The sequence below is a fragment of the Tachysurus fulvidraco genome, chromosome 2 (genome assembly GCF_022655615.1).
Source record: "Tachysurus fulvidraco isolate hzauxx_2018 chromosome 2, HZAU_PFXX_2.0, whole genome shotgun sequence".
NCBI lineage: Eukaryota > Metazoa > Chordata > Actinopteri > Siluriformes > Bagridae > Tachysurus > Tachysurus fulvidraco.
This window is the reverse complement of record NC_062519.1, coordinates 10,126,473-10,150,255: the sequence shown is the minus strand read 5'-3', so window position 1 is coordinate 10,150,255 and position 23,783 is coordinate 10,126,473. Positions and strand designations below refer to the sequence as shown.

Genomic DNA, 23,783 nt, shown 5'->3' with positions numbered 1-23,783 from the left:
TGGCAAGGAACTGCTTTTATAGAACTCTAGCTTTACAAATGGCCAGCCAGATTACCTGGTTGGTTGCCAGCCCTTCAGTGGGACAAAAAATATGGCCAGTTAAATTCGGGTAGAGCTTCTAAATCTGAAAATATTTTGCTTTGTTAATAACTTCCATTTGCATTAGCTAATGAACATTCTATCTAAAAAAAAACCTAGATGCCGACTTCCGAATATTCACACCCATAGCAGCTTAATGCCTTTGAGTTACCTGAACAGGGAGTGGTCCCAATAATTAAAACAGGAAATCTCCTGGAAAAGAGTTGTTTATACCAGCTGTATTAGACTGTTACTCTTTTGTGTCTTTATAGAATGACCCTTCAAATAGACCATAAACTCTTGCTGTCTTGATCTTGTGGTGAACAAGATTGGTTAGGCCGGGGGATGAGAACACATCCAAGAACTGGGCCGCCAGCTCCATCAAATCATGCTGCTGGGACGGAGTAAAATTAGCCCCCCACTGAACCAAGGTACACTCTCTGGGATCTGTGGGGGCACTAGCAAAGGCAGATATGGCAGCTGCATACATATTGCGTGCTTACATGGCTGATGCAGGTGGTAGTTGACATTCCCCACTCTCGAGAACTGTGTATGGGCCATTGGGCTAAGAACTTGCAGGTTCCATTAGTGACCCGCAGTAGTACTCGATCCCCTGGAGCAAACTCCTGTGGTTGTGCGGGGTGGTTTTATGTGTGGTGGTCTCTTTGGGTAGCTTCCATGTGTTCCTTAACCAAAGGACTGATATGGTCAACACAAGATTGCATTTCTTGTACATAGTGTGACCTGGGGCCATGTCAAACAGTCCCAGAGTTCACCGTCCAAAGAGCAATTCAAAGGCTGTGAACCCGGTGGACGCCTGCAGAATCTCCCTAACAGTGAAGAAGATGTAAGTCAGGAGGAGGTCCCAGTTGCTTCTTTCCTTGTCCATCACCTGGCATAGCATCCTCTTCAGCATTTGGTTGAAGCGTAAAATGAAAAGGCTACCTTGGTCCGTCAGAATGTCTTTTGGGACATGTCTTTGGTTAGAACTCCCATTCTAACATACTAGCCTTGCCCTTGAAAATGCACCCTGGCTTGTAGTATACACCTAACCAGTGCTGCTGTTGCCCCTAAACGCCTAGCTAATTCCATATGCCTTAAGAGAGAGTTAAACCATAGCTCTTTCTGGTTTCTCAGCATGTGCTTCAATTGTGGAGATTAAACCTGTTAGACATGTCAAACAATAGGAGTGTTGCTCCTGTGGGTGAGCCTTAGCATTGGCTTTGCAATTAGTCTGCCTAGCCGTGACCTGGTTATTAACTCCACTGTTCTCACTGTTGCTAACCCTGTCTAGCAACTGAATATGCACCTCTAATCCTGTAGTCTTCTCCATCAGAGAGCTTACTAAAGTACAATTATCACAATACTAATGACAGGAAGAATTACTATACATCCTGCAGATTCCACTGAGCAGAAAGTTTGCCATAATTAGTGTTTATGTACCTTGGCTGACCGTAGGATAAATATTAAAAAGATTCAACATGGATTTCTTCTGTTTGGTGTCTTTAGAGAAAATAAAAGCGTTCTTTGAAAAGATGAACTGTGATAGGAAAGTAATAAATAGAACAAATAGAACAGCAGCGCAAAACGTTATTGACCTTTTGGCCAGATTCTAGGCAGCAGGGGTTGGTCTGGCTCTCCAGCAGCACGTCAGAAAGCATAGTGAGACCCAGGAGACTGGCGGCGTGTGGTGAGGTCAGACGAAGGCTTCTTCTTCATCTTTGGTGGTTTCCCCGGGAAAGCAGAGAACAGTTATTAACATCCGCTGCCTAATAGAAAATAGAGTTCAGTTAAACATGGTGGGTAGTGACTCTTAACTGCTTGAGCACCAGAGTGTATGTGTCTTCTCGCTGAGGGTGACGAGTTAGGAGCTGCATCCTAATTGGCCGAGAGTTAACTCTTCAGTGGCTGGGTTAGCTCTTTGCCCAGGAATCAAACTTGGGAATGAGAGCACAGGATCCTGCCTCTGGACCACCAGGAGACCACCAGTATATTAACGTCTAGTGACAATAAATAGCAGCAAGCTTTCACTTAATGCAGTGTTCACAGTATTCAAGTGTGATCCATACAATATAACATTAAAAAAACATGGACCCAAGATGTCATGCATGCATGTTAACCTATTTGCTTTTCTTCTATTCTTGAGGTCACGAGGAAATGAATTCAACCCTAATGTTTATATTCTGTGAATAAAATAAAAATGCAAAGAAAATGAATAGGAATTTAAGATTTGCAACAATAGATGTTGATTTTACATGGATCACATTGAAGAAATGTGAGTAAATAAAGGAATCTGTAACATTAAACTGCTATTTAGCCTGTCTGCTTTAGCAATGCTTTTGGACAATGATTGAAACCTCAGGAACTCCACTTGAACCTCTACTCACAGGCCTTCAGAAGGGCTAGCAATAAATTCTTAGCCGCTTTTTTTTTCTGTGCTTGTTTCTCACATCTTTTTTGCTCCACTCCCCTTATCCTTCCCTCCTCATCAACTTTCTGCTCACATCTGGTGCACAGCCCTTGACTGCTTTACTGTGCTGAGGTAATTCTCCTATAGGCAAAATGGGAATGCATGGCTAGGAGTAATGGGATACATAATGGGAGTAGATATGCTGGGGACATGTGTGGTGCAATTCATGACATGTCAGGTGGGAATTTAATTCTAGATTAATTTGATGAATCACAAATTTAAGGTTTGTTTTTTTTTTAAATAAAAAAAAATAAGATTCTGGATCATGCATATTACATTTATTATTTTTCAAAGTAACAATTTTACTGAAATTCCTGCCTAGCCTTGGCCTGGGCTTGCATTTAGGAGGCCTCACTGCAAAAGTTGAGACAGCTGTGGCCAGTGAAATGTTCACATTCAGTAACAAAACCATTTACTGCATGTAGCAGAAAGTTCCTGGAATGTTCACAGTTTTCTCAGCATGAGCCAGAACGGTTTTTGCTAATTGCAATTTTTTCAGAAACCTTTGGAGCTTCTGAGTACATAATTAACATTTATGCCTTTCTTAAGTCATTTTAAGTTGTTTTTGCTATGCCTCAATTTATAACTCTTCTAATTTCTTGTCCTTTAGACATCACTTAAACGATTTTGTGGAATTGTTCCAGCATTTTAGTTGTGCTGGTCTTTTGTTTATATGCTATAGACATATTAAAGATATTAGGTTTTAGGACTTGTTATGCTTTAAAGTGCAGTAAAGGACAACATTGTACTGCAAGGGGGTATGCCAAGCAATAGCACATAACGTCGTATTGATGAAGTGAATCCATACTAATGCAATAGACTGGAATAATGTTCTGAATTTGCTGCCTCGTCTTACATCTTTTATCTGGTATGTAGTTGAGCACATTTAATTAAATAAATGTAAGTATATATGTATAGGCATATTAAATAAGCATATATTAACATTAATAAGCATGTGTCAAGCATTTTTGCAACATTCCACACTAATAAATCTACAAATACAAAAAAACTTGCTGGTCATGTATTAAATATTTTATATATATATATCAAAACAGTTTGATTATTTTCTATATTAAAATTAATGTACACCACCGCTAAAAAAATGGTGTACAAAATGACAGATGAACAGTTATTAAATGAATAAATAGGCAATAGAAGCCATTCACAGATCTGTTCTTTAATTCTGAGAGCTGGCAGGAGAGGTTAGACTTTCCATTTTAAACTTATGGCCTGGCCTGGGATTAGAAAAGATAAACCTAGGTTTTTGTTATTTGCAAGTTATAAGGTGATATTTAATTAAATAAAGACTAGTAAACAATGTGTGGACAGATAATTTGATTCAGAAATCAGGAAACTTCTGTCTGTCCAGGCTAAGGAAAAAAATTAACGCTCCATGTATAACAGGTCAGTAACAATTGTTGGGATATCAGCATTAGATGTGTGTTTGGTTCAGTTTTGTTTAATACATGTCATGGAAATTGGTTATGTAAACGAGGTAGCAAAATTGATGGAAGCCCAAAAAATGTTTCCATTAATTTCTATGTAATTAGTTCTGCTGTATTTGTGTCCACCTGCCCTCCACTTAGACACCAGTTACTGTTCTAACACAGTGGTTGGTCTGTAGTTAGGTCAAGTCAAGTCAAGTCACCTTTACTGTCACATCACCACAGCACATGTGCCATGGTGAGTGAAATTCTTGGGAGCGAGCTCCAGAAATTGCAGAACCATTCACATACAGTAGTTAAGAAACATAAATAGAACAATTTACAAACAGGTTAAAAAAATGTGCAAAATGCTTAGTACCAGGTGAAATGTGCAAATGTGGAAAATGTGGAAAATATGGTAGTTGGTTACTTATAGAATTAATTAATAAGGTACTATGTAGCTAATATTACCTACTATAATGTTTACAGATGCATGTACTAAAATGTGAATACCAGTCGGTTGCTCAGCAGTGCTCCTTTTTTCAGAGATCTAGTGTGTTTTGTATTTCACTTGTCAAGCCCTCTTTGTGAATTTTACTGTTATACTTCCAAGGTCAAATTATTTGATTAAAGTTAGAGACCATAGGTCTACAGAAAAAAGAGTGCAGTGGCATTCAACACCTCCACCGTCTGGCTGCCTGGGCTGTATTTGTTTGTTTGTTTGTTTGTTTGTTTATTTTAATCACAGCTATGTAGGGTGAAACAAAGAGAGCAAAGACACTGGGTCTTAGATACACTCTATATGTTCCCAAGTTGCTGAGCTTCTTCTATGGCAGTTCATTGTCTTTTTGACACTCTCAGACCCCAAGCAGCAGTTGGTTGGGGAAGGAAGTGTTTGTAGGCATCTTTTACAGAATGCACCCATAGAGGGGGTTTTATTGGGCAGGGAAACAAATGTGATTCACACAGATGGTGCTGAGTTGAGTGCATTAGAATGACGTTCCTGTAAGTTAATGCCTCATTTTAAGGATCAACTGTTCTTTAAAACATTTATCAAAGGGTTAAGTACACAGATAATAAAAATTATTCCTTTAGCCAACTAAAAGGCAAACCAGGTTAAGGTTATAAAATGTACAGAAATAGTATTTCACAAGTAATACCTGCATATAATAGAATTGATTGTTTGGTTTGATTTGAATGGATTGTTTCCTTTTACCAAGGATTTTTACCAAAAGCTTCTTTCAGAAAATAAATTCTAAAAATATAAGCCCATTAAATTGTAATTATGTTCTTCCCCCCCAGAATCTTCCTTACCTGTGTTTGTTTCCCTTGAAATGTCACTCAATGGGTTTGAGTTTTCATCCTCTTTGCCACACTGCACTGTATACAAAGAAGGTAAAATTGCTGACACAGGAGAATAAAATAAACATGTTTGGCAAGCACACCCTTGAAGGATTCTCTGTCGGTCAAGCCCATTAAATTTTTAATTATTTCCCCTGTGTCATATACTGCTGTGGTAAATTGGAGCAGCTGGCTCCAACCTGTCTCCTAACTCCAATTCTAGAGACCGTATTGAATATTTGTGGTTAAATCTGTCTAAACACCTATTGCCGACACATTGGTTTTTCAGTTCTGTTTTTGTACCGTGTTCATTCAGTGGCAGTCTTACAGACAAATTGCAATACTGTGTGGGTGAAATGTTTCAGTGTTGTAACCTATAACTAACTATACACTGACCTTGTTTCCTAAAGTGGCTGCAGAATATGGACAGCACATATGAGCTCATTTCAGTTCCTAAGTGCAGTTTTGTTTTTCAGCCTGCTGCACTTAGCATCCGAATCCATTATTATTCCCTAGCCATGCCGACAGCCGTAATACAATCTGTGTTGATTTATGAGCAAAAGGATAGTCCACATCATAGCTTGCTGCCAAAAGCTGCCTTCCACCAACACTGTTTAAGCCTGTCTAATGGAATTGCTTCTAATAATGCAAAATGCATTATTAATACTAAATGCACTTGCCACTTTGTCCAGAACATCTGATTGTACTCAACAAGTGGCTCTTTTTTATCAAATAGACAAAGTTGTGCAGCCCTAAACTTAACCTGAGAGGTTATTGATATATTTTAACTTCAAAATCTAACTCCTTTACTGGCATGTAGAATTCTTTTGACTTTCATTAATGACTGAAAAAAAGAAAAGGAAAAAACAAATGTAGCAAGGGGAGAGACAGAAAGGAAAAAGGAAAAAGATCTCCAAGTGAAAGACTGGAAATAATGAGCACTTCTCTGAGGTGGTGGTTGCATCAACGGGAATGATTCAAGGGAGAAAAATGTAGCTTGTGTGTCTTTAAGAGCACTGGGCTGTCTGCAGAATGCATTAGTCTGGCAGAGCAGACACAGACTTGAGTGGAGGGAGGAGCCTGACCCAGTCAGTGGGGTGGGTGTGGGGGTGTTAGGAAGGAGGATGGAACAGCCGATGTCTAAGCCTCCAGCCTCCTGGCTAGACTGCTGAAAGTTATTATTGAGTTCCTGTGCAGGACCTCCCCTCCCTTCAATACTGCTGTCTGTTCAGCCCGTGTTCACTTGCTTGCTCGACCTTAGTGTGTGTGTGTGTGTGTGTGTGTGTGTGTGTGTGTGTGTGTGTGTGTGTGTGTGTCTGTGTGTCTGTGTGTCTGTGTGTGTGTGTGTGTGTGTGTGTGTGTGTGTATATATATATATATATATATATATATATATATATATATATATGAGAGAGAGAGAGAGAGAGAGAGAGAGAGAGAGAGAGAGAGGAAAACATGTTCTGTTCTGTCTTGTCATGAGTAGCACAATGCAGACATTCTGAAACTATGGGTTTTTTTTTGTTTTGTTTTTTTGGAGGAAATTACAGTTGTGTAACCCAAATATGTGCAAAAGTGGGTTTTTAATGAAAGACAGCTGCAAAAATTTTCAGGTTTCTATCTGGCTAATGTCAGCCACAGTGGGGTGCTGGGAGAGGTTCGATTCTGAGGAAAACCCTGGCACATACATGATCATTTTAGTATTCTTTTGAGTTCTGCCTGTTGAGTCAGAGCTTAGCTGTGCTCAAACTGTTATGTGGTTGCTATGGAAAAAAAACATGGGCCCCTTTAAAATTAGAGGAGTGTTGTAAAATGGTCCAAGAAAAGACACTTCCATGAACTCCATTATGGTCAAAAAGCAGAAAGAACATAAAGTAAATGCTATACCAGACTATACATGAGACAAATTCATAAAAAAAAAAAAAAAATAAAAAAAAACACTTTTTGTTTAATGAATAAGTGATCCTTATGCTGTTGGGTGAAGAACAGTCATCATTATTTATTTTATTATTAAAAAGGTGTATGGAGCTTAATTTATATATTTAGATTATTTTTCCACCCAAATAAAATATTCTTCTCTGTGGGTTTGTTTATTAATCATAGTAATTTGAATAATAGGATAGACACTTTCCAGTCTAAAGTAAACTGAAAATGTTTTCAAAATGTTTGCTTTCTGTTTCAAGATTCCATCAGGCATATTACATGAACAATTGCAAAACCTGGGAAATTGGGAAATATATTCCATTATAAGGAGGTTTTGTGATACTGTCCTCCTTGTTAGCACCCAGTGTGTACTTCTATATGCATTTATTGTGACCTTTGGCAGATGCTTTTTATCCAGAAAGAATTATAGAAGTAGTTCTGAAGTGTCTACAAATGAAAGAACTAGGTCACAGACTAAGAATACCATCAGTCTAAAAATCTGTTGGGAGGTAAATACAGGAAGAAGAGCATACAAAGTGGTAGTTTTTCAAGTAGGGGTAGATCTTTTACATTGTTTGACTGTCGGTGACTTAGCTCTTCGGACATCTAGGGTAAGTTCATTCCACCACATAGGTGCTGGAACAGAGAGGAATCTTGATGTGTACCTTGAGAGATGGTGGGATCTGTCAAGAAGTGCTGGAGGATTGTGGGAGCATGCTGCGGTGCAGGGTGTGAGAGATGCTTTGAGGTAAATGGGTGCTGGACTGGAAACTAATGGAGGGAGCACAGCAACAGGCTGGTGTTAAGGTTGAAAAGTTATGCAGATGTATTTTGGATTATATACAGAGGCCAAATAGAACTCAGAGGTCGACCTGCCAGGTAGAATGCTTTTAATATTGTAAAGGAGGTACTGACATGAATATATCAGATTAGCAGTGTGTATGGAAAAGGACAGTTGATTGACCATAACTATCCCAAAATGCATACCATGACTAAAGGGATATCAGAGTTGTTAAGCGAATTAAAGATCCTAAAATGTGGATAAAACACCTGTGAAGAACAGCTGAATTGTTTTTCTGGGATGAACAGCAGTGGTTTTGTTTCATGCTTGCCAAAAGGACAGTCTCTGTGGAATGTGCCGCTTTAAAGCCAGACTTCTTTGGATCTGTTAGAGACAGGGCACATTAACTTGCTGAAAAAGGCCACTGCCTTTAGGGAATACCTTTGCATTGAAGGGGTGTACTTGGCCGGCAACAATGTTATGGAAGGTGACCCCTTTCTATCATAACTAGCATTAACTTTTTCAATGATCTGTAGTACAGTGACTCTTCTGTGGGATCGGCTCAGACAGGCTAGCCTTTATTCACCACATTCGTCAGCCTTGACCCTGTTGTTGGTTCACCTGTTGAACCTTCTGTTGACCACTTTTGGTAGGCACTAACCATTGCAGATCAGATACACCCCTGAAGACCTGATGTTTAGGACATTTTAAGACTCTGATAGCTAGACATCGCAGTTTGTGATGAGGGAGAGCAATCACAGTTTCCTGTTGTTTAGCTAGCTAATATTGCCTAATTGCTAATATTGCAAAACATACTGTTCTATAATACTATTAGAGTAGACTATTATACTAGTAGAGTTGCTATTATACTATTGAGTTACTACTATATTATTACTACTATTATGACGTGTGAAACGATTTCATGCTTTCTAGTTAAAGACCTACAAACCTGTATGGTTTCACTTTGCACCTTGTATAGCAGAATATCGTGTCTTGTTTTTGTTTTCTTGCATTCTTGTTTAAAAAAATCCAGAAATATATTGTTAATTTCTGTATATTTCTTGTTTGGTCTCAGGTCATAAAGTACAATTTAGTCATTTAATTTTTACTATTTAATATTTTACTAAAAGTAAAGCTTTACATTTTTACTATGCAACTTTGTTATTGTTTTTCTCTTAGAAACAGTCAGAGTTCACCTCACACAACACCTTACAAGTGGTTTGATGAATTGAACTCTTAGATAGATGTTAATACCAGATCTAAATGGGTTCCAGTGTTTAGATGCAGGCAGGGGGAGGGAGTATGTCAGGCTTAGCCAAATGGAGGCTGTAAATTAAAGACAGGTTTATCACCCAGCTTTGGCCAATTACCTCACATACTAGGGCAGACTCTTTGCACTGACATCATCTGGGACCTTAAACACTGACCCTAACTTCACCTTACCTTCTCATAGTGGGCGTTACAGCCTTACAGCCTCTCCATATCCTTCCATCTCTTGGTATTCAGCTCTCCTTTTGTGCTTCAAGTATCCAAATTATGTCTGTAACTCTTCTATAGTCTACCTGTTTTTTTTTTAATTATTTAATTAAAATTAATTTAATTATTACTAGGTGTATTCACATAATTTGACTTTCAATTTGCCTTACATCATGTATGTAGTTTTAAAATACATTTAATGCATCAGACATCAATGATGCTATAAGTCAAGAGTGGCATATGTAACTTTGCAGTAACATATTTTTTTTTAATTAAATTTCATAGACCACACCAGCATTAACCTAAATGTTGTACTGTGTTTTCATTTTGGGAATGTTTGCATTTGTGTGTCTTTTATTATTCACCTATATTAATCAAAACATTAACACCCTCTTATTTTGAGACTTTTTCTATAGGATGTAAAATGCTGGCATCTTAACTTAATACAATGTTAACCACATTTTATGTGAACCCAATTTTATGTGAAATTACTGCAATTACTGCAATTACTGCATCTAGCAATCAACCCTCTTACATCACATTTGCAGTTTTCTTTAGTGATGCTTTTTCAGGTTTGTAATGCAGTTTCTTTCATTTGTTATTTTAGGGGGTTTCCTCATCACCTTGCTCTTCAGGAGGTGAAATTCATGCTCATTTCGGTTAAGATTTAGTGATTGATATTGCCATTGTAAAAGCTTCCCCCCCAATGAAGACTTTTGATGTGCTGGCAGTGTGTTTTGAGCTTGTTTTTCCTCCTAAGCTCTCTGGTCTTAACATCAAGTGCAGTCTTCTCAGGTGAAGTACAGTATAGTGCTCAAATCAAGATTAGACATTTCAAAGAACACTCATGACATTCCAAGGTGCTGAGTAAATGTTGTTTAACGTGTCTAGATGTAAATATCAGGAAATGAAAACTTAAAAAGCTTCCTACTGTTCCAGTATTTTCCAAAGGACACTGTAATTCTTCTTCATATTTTAAGTTGTATGTGTGTACATACTTACATATTTTATCATTCTTCTGTCTTTCCCAAAGCAGTCTGACCCAACGGGTCACTAAAAGAGCGTAAGGTTGAATAGCCACTTGAGAATATGTTAAATGTAGATAATGTGATTTAATCAATAATCAACGATTACAATTTGAAGTTATGATTATGAAGATCCCACATGATAAATGGGACAGGTTTTTTGTTCATAAGGATGTCAAGCACATTTTTATTTGGAGATTTTGTATACTTATTGCCAGTGTGCTGGCATATCAGTTCATGTGTGGTTTTGCCCAGCTGCTTGTTACCACCTCAGCTATGCAGCTGTGGGTGTGTCATGCATTGGGCCTTTTGATGTGGCTATGAGTAAGAGCCATGTCATGGCTGCCTTGATCACAGATCACAGAGCTACAGGTCAAGTATAAAAATGGTGTAGAGGCACAGACTATTATGTCTGGAGCTCTGCACTCTCTCTGGAACTTCAAAACTCAGGGAAAGAACATGAACAGACAGATTGGCTTTGTTTGGAAAAGCAGCATGAGTTGAGTCAGGTTTTGTTTTTGGCCAACTGCAGTTTAGTGAATGGGTGGTTTACCTTTTTTTCACATAGGAAGCAGACGTTCAAGAGGCAATGTAGCATGTTTTCAGTAGTCATTCTCAACTTGTGTTAATTTTCCATGGCACTATGTGTGTGTATAAAGTGTGTGTGTGTGTGTGTGTGTGTGTGTGTGTGTGTGTGTGTGTGTGTGTGAGAGAGAGAGAGAGAGAGCACATATAAAAGAGTACATACTAAGTTTAGCTAGGGTATTTCTTTCTCTGACATGCTTTAGGATACTTTAAGCCATGTTTAATTATAAAGATAGAAATGCATTATAAAAACAGAAAAAAACAACTACACAGCCGTAGAACTCTTGAAAATTCACCATGCTTAGTTGTTCCAAAAACAAATGTGCACCATGTGACCTTCAAAATGTATCTGCACCCTTACCTCTTTATAACAGAACTAGCATATTGGATTAAAGGAAGAAAGAGCAAGATTAGAATTGGGATTTGGTTGTGTTATACTGAGTCTACAGAAACCTAGGCAATACCACCCCCTTGTGTTGGACATGTCTAAAGCCTCTGGTTCTCACTCTATCCAAACATTCATCCATCCATCCATCTACGTATCTATCCATAATAATGGCTTTATGCTATGAAGGGTCTATCAAGGCAAGAATTAGATTGGATTGAATCTCAAAACCACATACCATATTCTGTTCATATATTCTGAACATTTATTAATTAGTATAGGTAAAATTGTCAAATTAGCCTACTTTAATATTGGCTCTGCAGTAAAAGTTATGAGGCTGTTTGAATTCTTGAGAGTGAAGCAGAGAATTGCAGGCCTAGACATGCCTTAAGAGTAAACACATTCATTGCTGCCATATGGGAACCTGAGGGCATGATGGATTTCACTGTTAGCTTTTGTGTGTTTTAAAACCTGTCAGCGACAATGAAACCTTTCTGAATGAATGAATACCTGTACCGACTTCTACCTTCCTCACAGACTGTAGTTTATACCTGTTCTCACAAGCTTTAGGCCTACTTTTAATATAGCATAGGTTGCCATGACCTACCTAGACCAAGGTAAGGAATATGGATTCATCTGCATTTTTGTAACTTAATGTTCAGGTTTGTACTAAAGTCAAGCAATTTCTGTTTTCAAGACCTATAAAAAGCAAAAAATGCTTTTTTTTCACCACTTGAATTGATTACTGCAAATCACTTTATCTATAAAGTATAAAGTGATAAAGCAAATAAAAAATTAGTAGTGAGATTACATTCATACCAAGGGATCATGTATCTTCCCATCCAATACAGGACACAGATTTAAAGTTTTATTGGATTTTTTTTAAAGCTTTTAATTAGCTGCCACTGAGCTGCTGTGCCAATACGCTGTTGACTGTTCTATTATCTTGCTTAGGAACAGCCTTCAACTGGACATCTTTTACATTTTTTTTTCTTTTTCTTTTTAAATGAAGACAAAAAAGTTTTAAAATTAACATTTGAATTTATTTTTGATATTGACATATATTCTTTTATTGACTACTATACTATATTTTTATGTTTTTTACTATGCTTGTATGCGATGAACAGCACTTGCTAAATTTATCGCTTTCTAAATTTTCTTATTATAAGTTTATTTTCTATGATCTGCCTACACTGTTTCTTTCCATTCCTATTAATAAACTTTTTGTTTTTAACATTTATGACAAAAAAAAAATGCAGAAATTGGCAAAAAAAAAAAAACAAAACAAAAAAAAAACCAAACAAACAAGGATTTCCCTGTGAAACAAGGATGTTACCTGTAGCTGGGAAGGGAGCATAAACCCAATGTACTAGAGCAACACTAGTCAATCATGACTGTTAGCTTATGTGTAAGAAGCAGGCAACTATCGTGTCAAAGAAAGTTCCTATTATATTTCTTAAGTGTACAATGTTGCAAAATAAAAACAATGGTAAATGTTTGTTACTGCAAACATTGATCAAGAAAAAGATGTGGCTTAGTCGCTTAGTATTTTCGAGTGTAAACAATATTTTTATCAACATATTGGCCTTTAATACGATCTATTATATTTTATATATAAATAAAATATATTTATTCCACGTTCTGCTGTGAATGCATGCGGTGTTTAACTGGGGAGTTCAAATAGCTGAACCTTAGGTGAACAATCATCATTTGATGTCCTCTTGCCTCCTTGTTAACTTTACTATATTTTTGCATCTACCAATTCCACTCCTAGTGATGAAATTTTGCACTGCACACACTTAATTTCTCTTCAACTAAAAAATGGGGTTGAGATGGGGTTGTCTAAAAGAAAAAATGGGGTTGTCTAAAAGAAACCACTTCTCACTACATTTAGAAGCAGCTTCCACTTACGGATGCAGAGTAGCCATTACAAACCTGTTTGTGCTGAAGTTTAATCATACAGTATTATATTACTGTAGTGTCTTTAACTACCTGTATAATATATTGAATAAATATTTATCTTTTACAGGAATATAGTCCCATTCCAACCAAGAGGTCCAAACAGGAGGTTTCCCCATCTGAGGACAAAGAAAAGCAAATGGAATGGTTTCAGTGTGTGGCAACATCTGCAAATATGGTATCTATGCAAAACTATTTCTGCCTCAGAATATTACTACCCGTTTCCCGTTTGAAAATACCTAGACAAAAATTGGGGAGGTGTTTGAAATGTTTGCACTGGACATTAGCCTATGGTTGCATGGGTTACAAGGTTACTGGAGTTTTCTCTCTGCTCAGGATCTCAAGCGGCTTCAGATCAAGCAGAGGCCATCAGCCTTTCGGCCCTGGTCTGCGAGGGTTCCATCCACCGAGAGAGCAACTCCTAGTTACAAACATGAGCAGTATGCATCTTCTTATCTAATCTAATGTTATCTTGTTTATAACTGTGATTTATTTATCTGGCCTGAGCTCAGGTCAGCAACTTTGTTTCATGTTCAGATGTTCATGTTTTAAATTTATTTACTCACAGACCACTACCCAAAAACCCAGAGAGCATAGCATCACCCGCAAACACCCTGCAGAAGAAAAAGCAGCCAGAGGAGTCCGGTGCTGGAGGTACCCAGCCTGGCTATAGCCACATGTCCAAGAAAACTAAGTGCTGGCCATCTGGCAAGGACCAGACACAGCCTGCAGCCTGCATCATTCATCCCACACAGTATGACTCCAACTCGGGTACAGAGATTGAGGTAGACAACTGTGATGAGGGTGAGTTGCAGACCAGATGCATATAGAACATTCTCTTGATCTTTGTTTATATTTTCTTTCTGGCACATTTTAGAGATTTTTAGAAAATTTAGAAATTTATAAACAGTGGATGTGCAGTATTTGCTCCATGTCTGGAGTATACAAGTATACATTAGCATGAAATCGTTATATGCAAGAGGTGAAAACACTACTGAGAAATTGTACTCAAGTTAAAATATAGATAAAGTCTCCCATGCCCTTATTGGAAAACTAAGAAGTGAAAACTAAAAAAAAAAGGTTTATACTTTTTAATACTTGAGTACATTTAAAAGTTTTTTTTTCAATGGTTTAATTTACATTTAATGTTTAGAACATGTTTTCATGTGTAAACTTTTAGTAGTTTGCCTGAAGACAAGTTTTGTCTTCATATGCAAGATTGAACACTACATTGACATTAAAGTAACTAGAATAATGATGCATATGATAGATTTCCTGATATTTACATTGATAATATAACAACATAACAGTACAAATGATAAATTCACTCTTAATTCTCTTAAAAATATAAAAATACTCTAATTTCTGGTTTAAATATAAGCACCAAGCACTAAATTCATGTTAATATGAATACATACATTTATTATTGCAAAATAAAACAATAATTCTAGCTTTTTATTTAGATTTATTTACAAAATATCCTTTATATTACATTTCAGAGTCTCTCCCACGCAGATGAACTCATGTTGAACATTTGGTGTTATGCATGTAATTGCACTGAATGCATTTCCCTAAATGATCTTGCTGCTGTATCTTTTTGTGGTACCCATTGGCCTTTTTTTTTTGCTAAAACCAAAAATGTGTAGTTTATATTAATATAAACTAAGTATGAAAAGTCATATTGAGACACGAGTCAATTTCTTTACTAATTTTCACCATGTATGTACTTGTGGGACATCCTGGAGTTACTAGCAGTGGCACGGTTCACAAAACCCACAGTGCGGTTCGTATCACGGTTTTAGGGTCACGGTTTTCGGTTCTGTACGGTTCTTGTTGTTATTTTCTGTTCTTTTAATCTTCAACACTCCAGAAATTTCCTTCAGCTTTTGATATATAGCTTATTAGGTTAATTATACACAATTTAGGATACAGTATTAACATTTTTGTACTGTAATCATGCACTAATTGAATTTGACTTGAATTTAAGCACATGCTTTTCGTTTATTTGGCAAAAAAAAGAGAGAAACTCTTACAAGCTCTGTCTTTTAAACAAGTCAAAATATTTTAAACATAAATATATTGTATAATGTAATAACATAATATAATGAGGCTATAACAATAGAAAAGGCCATAATCATAAAGTCAAGCATAAGTTTAACATCTTAACACAACTGCCATATTAGAAGTGTTGCCATTAGCGTACTGAATGCATTTTGCACAATACTTGCACACAGTCGCAGTTCTATCTACTGTTTTATTTCCGTTGTCATCGTAAGTAACATGAAATCCAAAATGTTCCCACACACCGGATTTGAACGACGCGGGCGCATCCGCCATCTCTGGGCAGCCTTCATTATCTCCTCCACTTGCCATTTCTGCAGCACTCCTTACTCAACTTTTACTGTCTATATATATATGTGTGTGTGTATGTGTATGTTCACGCAAAACTGTCAGAGGCGAAACTGAGCACGGGGCTGCATAGCGTATTCGTCGATCCGTGCGACGCACACACGAACCGAACCGAGACAAGCGAACCGAACGGTTCGGGTGTTTTTTCATGTATCGTGCCACCCATAGTAGTTACACATTTCTTATAATAAGCTGCTAAATAAATTACATGTATGTGTTTGTGTTGTTTCAGTGCCTTGCACCCAATCTCTAACTAATGGAGTAGTTGTGGAGCAGTATGAGGGTAGGCACAGATCTACAGCTGCCCCTAGCTCAGAACTTGAGTTCTTGCAGCAGATGCTATATAAAAATCTCAGCTCCAGAGAGGCCCGAGAGAGGTTCCTGCAGGATATTGTGCATATGCAAGTTGTTCAGGAGGAAAAGCTTACAGCAGCTTTGCAGGCCAAGCACAGCCTTCAGCAGGTACAGCCAACTGTGCTTTACTCTGTGATCATGGCAGAGGATTCGATGGATAAACATTTACATTTACATCTATGGCATTTGACCTTGATGGGGAGAAATTATTTGAACACAACAAATTAACAACATTAATACTCACAAAGCTGTTGTCAAATACAACAAATAAGAAGTCTATGGTAAGAAAATCAGAAGATATAGGGCCTAATTTATCAAAATGGATACAAATGGATTCATGCGTAAATCATATGTTAAAGATTTTACACCAGAAATTTGGCATTCATGAAAATGTCAGAAATTAAGAAAAAAATTTGTATTCTACTGTATTATTCTTAGGGTTTGTAAGAAGAATTGACTAACTAACCAATTCAGATTCTATCATTTGAATGGATTTCTGCACTTTTATGTATGGAATATACTTGGTTTAAATATTCTCATTTCATTAAATTTATAGCATTATAAATAAAACTAATAATTCAATTATGACCAAATCTGTTGTCACCATCCAAATGATGCAGGATGTGCTGGTTTTATTTTAGGTGCACAATCTTAATCTAAGAAGATTTAGCACTCAAATATTATCATTAATATTAGATATTACTTTTTTTGCCATTGAAGGGAGTCAGAATAATTTCCACTGCTCTTTTAACTCTTACCCTTTTAATTCATGCTTTCAGTTGTCTGTGCACTTTTTATGCAAACATTTTTTACTAAAAGATTGATAAATGAGCTCAGTTATGTGTAAGGTTGAAGTAAATGTATGGATTTGAGGTTTATTAAATAACAAAAACAAAGTGTGCATACTAATTTCCCCTCAATTTGCACTGCTCTAGGAGCTGGAGTTTTTACGAGTGAGTAAGAAGGGGCGGTTGCGAGAGGCTATTGAAGCCAAGCGTAACCTGCGTAAGGAGCTTGAGCGGTTGCAATCAGAATGTGAGAGGAAGGTGCATGATGCCAGTGAGTCGTGTAGAAGACTGAAAAGGGAGCTGGAGCGTGAGCGGCAGGTGCACAAGTGTGACAAGTGTTACGAGCCAAGCCAGCTGAGGGCAAAGTACTCTACCCAGGCAAGATTGAACATGTTACTCATAATGTTAGACCTATTTTTTAAAATATGTTTAGACCTAGATTTGGCTTTGTTTAGAACAGTTAAAATAAATAATGTTATATTACAACTGAAAACTTTCATTGTTGTTCTCTGTATCTATGTTTTATTTGAACTTAATCTCTCCATTGCTTGTGATATTCCAGGTTGAGGCTCTCCAGGTGAAGCTGCAGCAAGCTGAGACTGATCGTGAGCAGCTGCGAGAGGAGCTGCTGCAGGAGCACGAAGCTCGGCAGAGTCTGGAACAAGTGGTGATCCGACTTCAGCAGCAGCTCAGCGATCTTAGCCAGCAGCAATCGTAGCAAGACATCTGGAAGGATATTGTAGATGACAGTTTGGAAAACAGCATTGCAGGACTCAAAATATATTTTTGGTGGCCTCATTTTATGAACAAAATGAGCATGTGAAAAAAAAAGATTCAAGGGAGCAAAATATACATGTATATTAGCTATACATTTACTGTATAGACCGCTGTGGAGACCATGAGTGGTATATGAACATCATTCACAGAGCTGGTCCCACTCCCCTTACATAAGTCCTGATCTAAGCCATTAGTCCACATGGTCTCAGATCAGTGAAGAGGACACTCCAAGAAGGCAGCATCAAATGGGACTAATACCCTTTCATTTCATTTCGTTAGCTTATTAAGCTAATCCAATGAATTTATAATGTTATAAGCTATTTAACAAAGATACTTGAAAATATTACAAATATCTCAATGCCAGGGGGAAAAGGGAGATTTTTCTGGTAGTGAGATTACGGTAGCAGATAGATGACCTGATCTATGAAACAAGAAGGCATTACAAAGCCAAATGATACAGAAGACACATCACTACATATACTAATGCTTCTGATGCATATTTATGTTTCATTTTGTTGTATCCAAGTAATTAGCATGAACAACTGTACTATGTATGTCATGGGTGGGCTTCATATAAACATATGAGTGCATTTTTTTTTTAAATATATTTTTTAATATTCTTTTGGTACATTTAAATCCCTTGTACTATTGTCTTGGCAAATGTTTTTGTCAATCCATAATTACTCCTAATTCCAATATCTTTTGCAAGTATTTTATTCTGTACAACACTTGCATCTGTTAAAACGAACAGTATTTTGTAGCCTTTGAAAAGTACTTTCTCAACAGTGTTTCAGCAGTCAGAAGAACCAAAACCTGTATTTTCTGGTGCATTATCAGCAATAGCAAATGCTAAAAGTGTCCATTTTAGTCACTGGTTCTAGGGCTTGTTGATGAAATATATTTGACAGTAACATTTTTACTTGTATACAAAATATGAATATATATTTTTTTACTATACCAAAAAATTGCACTTTTGAAAAGAGGAATTGTACTCTTATACAATGCACAGTTATAAATGTGCATTTTATGCCTTTCACGTTTCAAGCAAGCGAGAGCTGGTTTAAAAAAATTCATACTTGTTACTTAATGTAAATAACACTTATTAGACATTAGAGGATAATTATTGTAAATACACTTGGCTTATGCTCATCTATTGCTTTTGTTCTCAACCTATATATCCTGTATGAATCTCACTTTCATTTAAAGGGCGTTTAATGTATACAATTCTTATAATGTAATGTGGGGGAAATGTTTGGTAATTATATTTCTGGTTAGTGTCAGTACAAATCACTTTAATCACCAAAGCAACTGTTTGAGGAAAAACCTGCTTTTTTCCCCCCTCACACACATACAAAAGACTTTATATAAATTTGTGCACTTACTTAGTTGACTAAACCGTCATTTGCTTTATTTATTCTCAGTCATTTTAATATTGTTAAATGAACAGTTTGTCCTGCCACTCACCATTTTCTCAGTTCCATCCTCTTGATCCTGTAATCCAGTGGACCACAAATACACAGTGTGCTGCTGGCATAGTTTTGGTTTTGATGTGGCTTACATTTTCCACTTGTTTTATGTTCTCTGCATATAATACTCATTATATAAAAATGACAATAATTCTACCTTTGTCTTACATTTCTTCCAGGTTTTTGGGGGGTTTTTTTTTTGTTTGTTTTTTTTTGTTTTTTTTTTTTTTTATACTTGAGGTAAATTAATGTGTGTTTATAAGTGCATAAATGCATAGCATGATAGTTGCACATGAGTGAATTTTTTAGTTTCATAACTAATAAGAAATAATATAGAATATTTAGGGTTTTTAACACAGTGATTAACACACACTCAGTTGAATACCATTATCTTAAATCACTTAAAGTTAAATATGAGTAGGTGAAAACGATTGCATGCAGAAAGTCTCTGGACCTGGGGCATGAAGCCAGTTTTACTTAATAATGCTGCAAGATCACAAAGTTGGTCCTTCAGTCACAGGTTCAACAACAAGGTCACCAACCAACCAAATTCATTTGGGTTTGGAGTAACTAATGGAATGATAAACCAGTATCTATCCTGACCAGGTTCCTTGAACTCAGGAGTGAGTATTTTGGAGCTTTGTCTTTTGTTTAGTGAATATAATTTTTCGGAGTTAAATCTTTTAGATGTGCATCTTACCCGCTATTTAATGTATTTGTGAGTTTCCCTAGACAAAGATAACAAGTCAGGTCATCAGTGAGAGGGCTAATCCAGGATTATTTTTTTTCTCTTAAAGGGGGAATGAGATGTCTGGTTTATTACCTTTAACAAATGAACCTGACAGTGTGCAGCAAAAACTATTTCAGTTAGAAGTGTGTAAAAGATGACACTGAAAATTTGAGAAGAGTAAACCTGTGTCTCGGATTAAAAACAGACCATGGGAAATGAAGCCGGAGCTCATTAGAAGAGAAGCCTGTCTGAGAAAATGTTGGCAAGGAAAATATTTTCTTCTGATATGAGTTTGATGTGGTTGTTAAAAAGAACCCAACACAAAATTAGGCTGACTGAGGACAATCCCTTTCATGAACAATCTCATGCCAGCTGACATCAAGGATGTCAGACAGCATTTGGAGATGCTGAAGAATGCTGGTATAATTTTTTAAGCTGCAGAGGCTTAATGCCTCGACAGATTAGAATATCCATGAATACAGAACTCACACTCACATATATGATCCTGTGCATTTAAGATACTCTGGCCTGCCTAAATGGTAGCAAATGGTTTAGTTACTGGATCTCAGAAGTAGATATTGTCTATATAAAGCTGACAAAGAAAAGTTTGCTTTTATCTGAATTTCATTGTTTGCTACAATGGGTTTTTATAGCTCCTTCAAATTACCAAAGAGTCATGGAAAGGACAGTTGTGGATATGAACCTGTTGGAATTGTTCATATATATGGTTGATCTCATTTGGAAGAACATGAGGAATGTCTCTTCAAAAGGTTGCTTGCAAAGTAAAGAACGTAAATTATCACTAAAGTGCATTTTCTACCAAACTTCTGTCAGTTATGTTGGTCAAATTGTGTCTCTTGACAGTGTCTTAACTGATCCCTCTAAGATAGTGGCTATGAAATTCTGGCCCGACCTGAAAATGTGTCCGAATTACTCTCTTTTTTTTTGGGTTCTGTGGCTATTATAGACGGAATGCAAGGCTACACGAAAGTGTTTTACTTGTAATTCAGGGTTGCTTGTCAAAAAAAAAAATCTGAATCAAGCAAAACACAAGCGCAGAAATAGGATACAGGTAAAGGAAAAAGATAAAGACAAAGGAAACCGGCTCCTGTGTTTGCCTTTGCAGATTCCCAGCTAACATATGTGTTGCATGTTTAAGTCTGCTATGAAGATCTGGGAGTGATGTATTAAGACTTGGCTCAGGGGTTGCATCCTACAGCAGGAGTTTTGGTTCCATCTGAAGAGAACTATCCAGTACATAAACTTCAACCTCTATGGGGGGCAATGTTGGAGGTGCAGACAGATAATATCTGTTGATTTATGTTCTGGCTTTGGCCAAACAATGTGCTGCATGAAGATTTCAATTGTGAGGACATCTGACTAATTTCTATGTACATGAGGAAAGATCTAAAATGTATATTTATTTTACTTCAGGGTACCTTAAGTTCAGCAAGACTGCTCCCATTAACTTGAAGAAGTAGACATCTAGATTTAACACTAGACATGTAGATTTAAATTTATCATCTCATTCATCTTTTAATCTCAAATCCAAATGTCTTTAGTGTAATATATCACCCACAAATCACATGAACAGAATGAAATTCAAAAGCATTAAACAAAATTCTGATTTTACTTAGTTAGGATTAATTGTCATCATATGTCATTGAATGCACATTTTTCACCACAATTTTATAGCCTAAGTATACACTGTCCTACTAAAACACAGCCAGTTAAGACGTGTGTGAGACTAAACCACCTAAACAATCTGGATATGGTCTACTTGTACCTCAGAATTGCTGCTGTAATCATAAACATTATTCTATAAATATAAAATATTTTCCTTTCACTGGTGCTAAGGGATCCAAACATGTTGCAGCATTACAATACCACTTTGCACAAGGCAAGGTCCATGAAGGCACGGTTTGTCAATGCTGGAGTGGATAAAATCAAGTGATCTTCCCAGGTTTTTGTGGCTTAATAGATACAAATCCCAACAGCCTTCACAGAACTGTGTAGGTTATTATAAAGATGGACAAAAAAGGTACAAAACACAAATAATGATGTTGGTCAGGTGCCCACAAACTTTTGTCCATGATGCATTGAATTTTTTATTCATATAAAACTCCATCTTCACTGTCATGTAACACCTCACTTTTCTTACTGATCTGGTGATAGGCTATATTCTATGGAATAGTACAGTATTATTCATTCAATTATCATTGTTTTGTGCTATTCTGTCACAGAGTAACACATTCTGTTATCCATTCTGTTGTTTGGACTGAATATTAACTTATACTCGACCTATATCTGCATGATTTTATGCATGCACTGCTGTCACGTGGTGGCTCAAGTGGTGAAGGCTATTCAAGACCCTATTAAGGGTTCAAGGGTCCCAGCACTGCCAAGCGGCCACTGTTGGTCCTTGAGGTAACCCTATCCCTAACTCCAAAGGTTCGGGATATGCAAAGAAAGAATTTCACTGTGCTGTAATGTACAGTATATGTGACAAAATGCTTCTGGCTATATTATTGGGTTGACTGAATAACTGCATAAATACAGGTGCTCCTACTCAAACAAACAATCCCCATCATAAAAACAGGTTTTCACCACAGACTGAAGGCATCTTGCAGGACTGTTTTGCTCTGACAGACTGGGATGTGTCTAAGGCTGCAGCAACTCAAGAAGACTCTTCTGTCAGCATACAGAACTTTGCTATGTGACTGATGTGATGTACTCACATCCATCTTCAAACTCTCCTTGTGTCAGAGCACCCACATGCTTCAAGACAACAATAATCATCCCCCTTCCCAAGAAGAGCCCCTTGACCTGCCTGAATGACTACAGACCAGTAGCATTCACTCCAATCATCATGAAGTGTTTTGAGAGACTGGACATATTGGACCCACTGCAGGATGCATACCCCAACAGGTCCACCTCAGATGTCATAGCTGCTGCATCTGGAAGATAAGGACACCTAGGATGCTCTTTATTGACTACAGTTCCGCCTTCAACACGGTCATCCCCAATAAACTCACCCACAAACTGTCTGCACTAGGACTACACCCCTCGCTCTCCGACTGGCTTCTGGACTTCCTGACTGGCAGACCGCAGTCTGTCAGGATTGGAAATAGAACCTCAGCCACCATCACAACAAACATTGGCACCCCACAGGGATTTGTTTGCACTCCCATCCTCTACACATTGTTCATGCATGACTGTGACTCGTCTCACAAGTACAACAGCATCCTGAAGTTTGCTGATCGGACGGATCACTGGCGAGAACGAAGCAGCCTACAGGAGGGAGGTCTTGTGATATGGTGAACTCATCAGCCACTGTTCATTTGAGAGCGTGAAGTAGAGAGGGTGAGCAGTTTAAGTATTTTGGGGTCCACATCAGCGAGGACCTCACATGGACACTCAACACACCCCAGCTGGTTAAAATGGTACAACAGCAGCTGTACTTCCTGAGGAGGCTGAGGAAATTTGGCATGCCACTTAAGATCCTCAACAAGCTCTACAGCTGTTATTGAGAGTGTCTTTAGCAACTGCATCACCGTGTGGTATGGTAGCACTACTATGAGGGACCGCAAACATTTGCAGACAGTGTTGAAGATTGCCAAAAAGATCATCAGGTCTCCACTGCCATCTCTGCAGACCATTTACCACCACAGAGTCCACAGGAGTGCTGCCTCCATTCTTAACAAGCCCACCCATCCCCAACATGTACTGTTCACACTCCCACCCTCAGGACGGGATACAGGAGTGTGAAATGCAGGACCTCCAGACTAAGGGACTCCTTCTTTTCCTCAGCAATT

At 37.5% G+C, this 23,783-nt stretch overlaps 1 protein-coding gene across 1 annotated transcript in view; it reads left to right on the top strand.

The window, feature by feature from the left end:
* The window catches only part of skib (v-ski avian sarcoma viral oncogene homolog b), a 29,517-nt gene extending 10,123 nt beyond the window's left edge, over positions 1 to 19,394 (top strand). Inside the window, exons 2-7 of the mRNA XM_027165431.2 lie at positions 13,515 to 13,622; positions 13,781 to 13,884; positions 14,013 to 14,248; positions 16,086 to 16,315; positions 17,143 to 17,373; positions 17,558 to 19,394. Coding sequence (XP_027021232.1) covers positions 13,515 to 13,622; positions 13,781 to 13,884; positions 14,013 to 14,248; positions 16,086 to 16,315; positions 17,143 to 17,373; positions 17,558 to 17,713 — 1,065 coding nt within the window. The 3' untranslated portion in view covers positions 17,714 to 19,394. The remainder of the gene's footprint in view (positions 1 to 13,514; positions 13,623 to 13,780; positions 13,885 to 14,012; positions 14,249 to 16,085; positions 16,316 to 17,142; positions 17,374 to 17,557) is intronic.
* Positions 19,395 to 23,783: the final 4,389 nt, after the last annotated feature.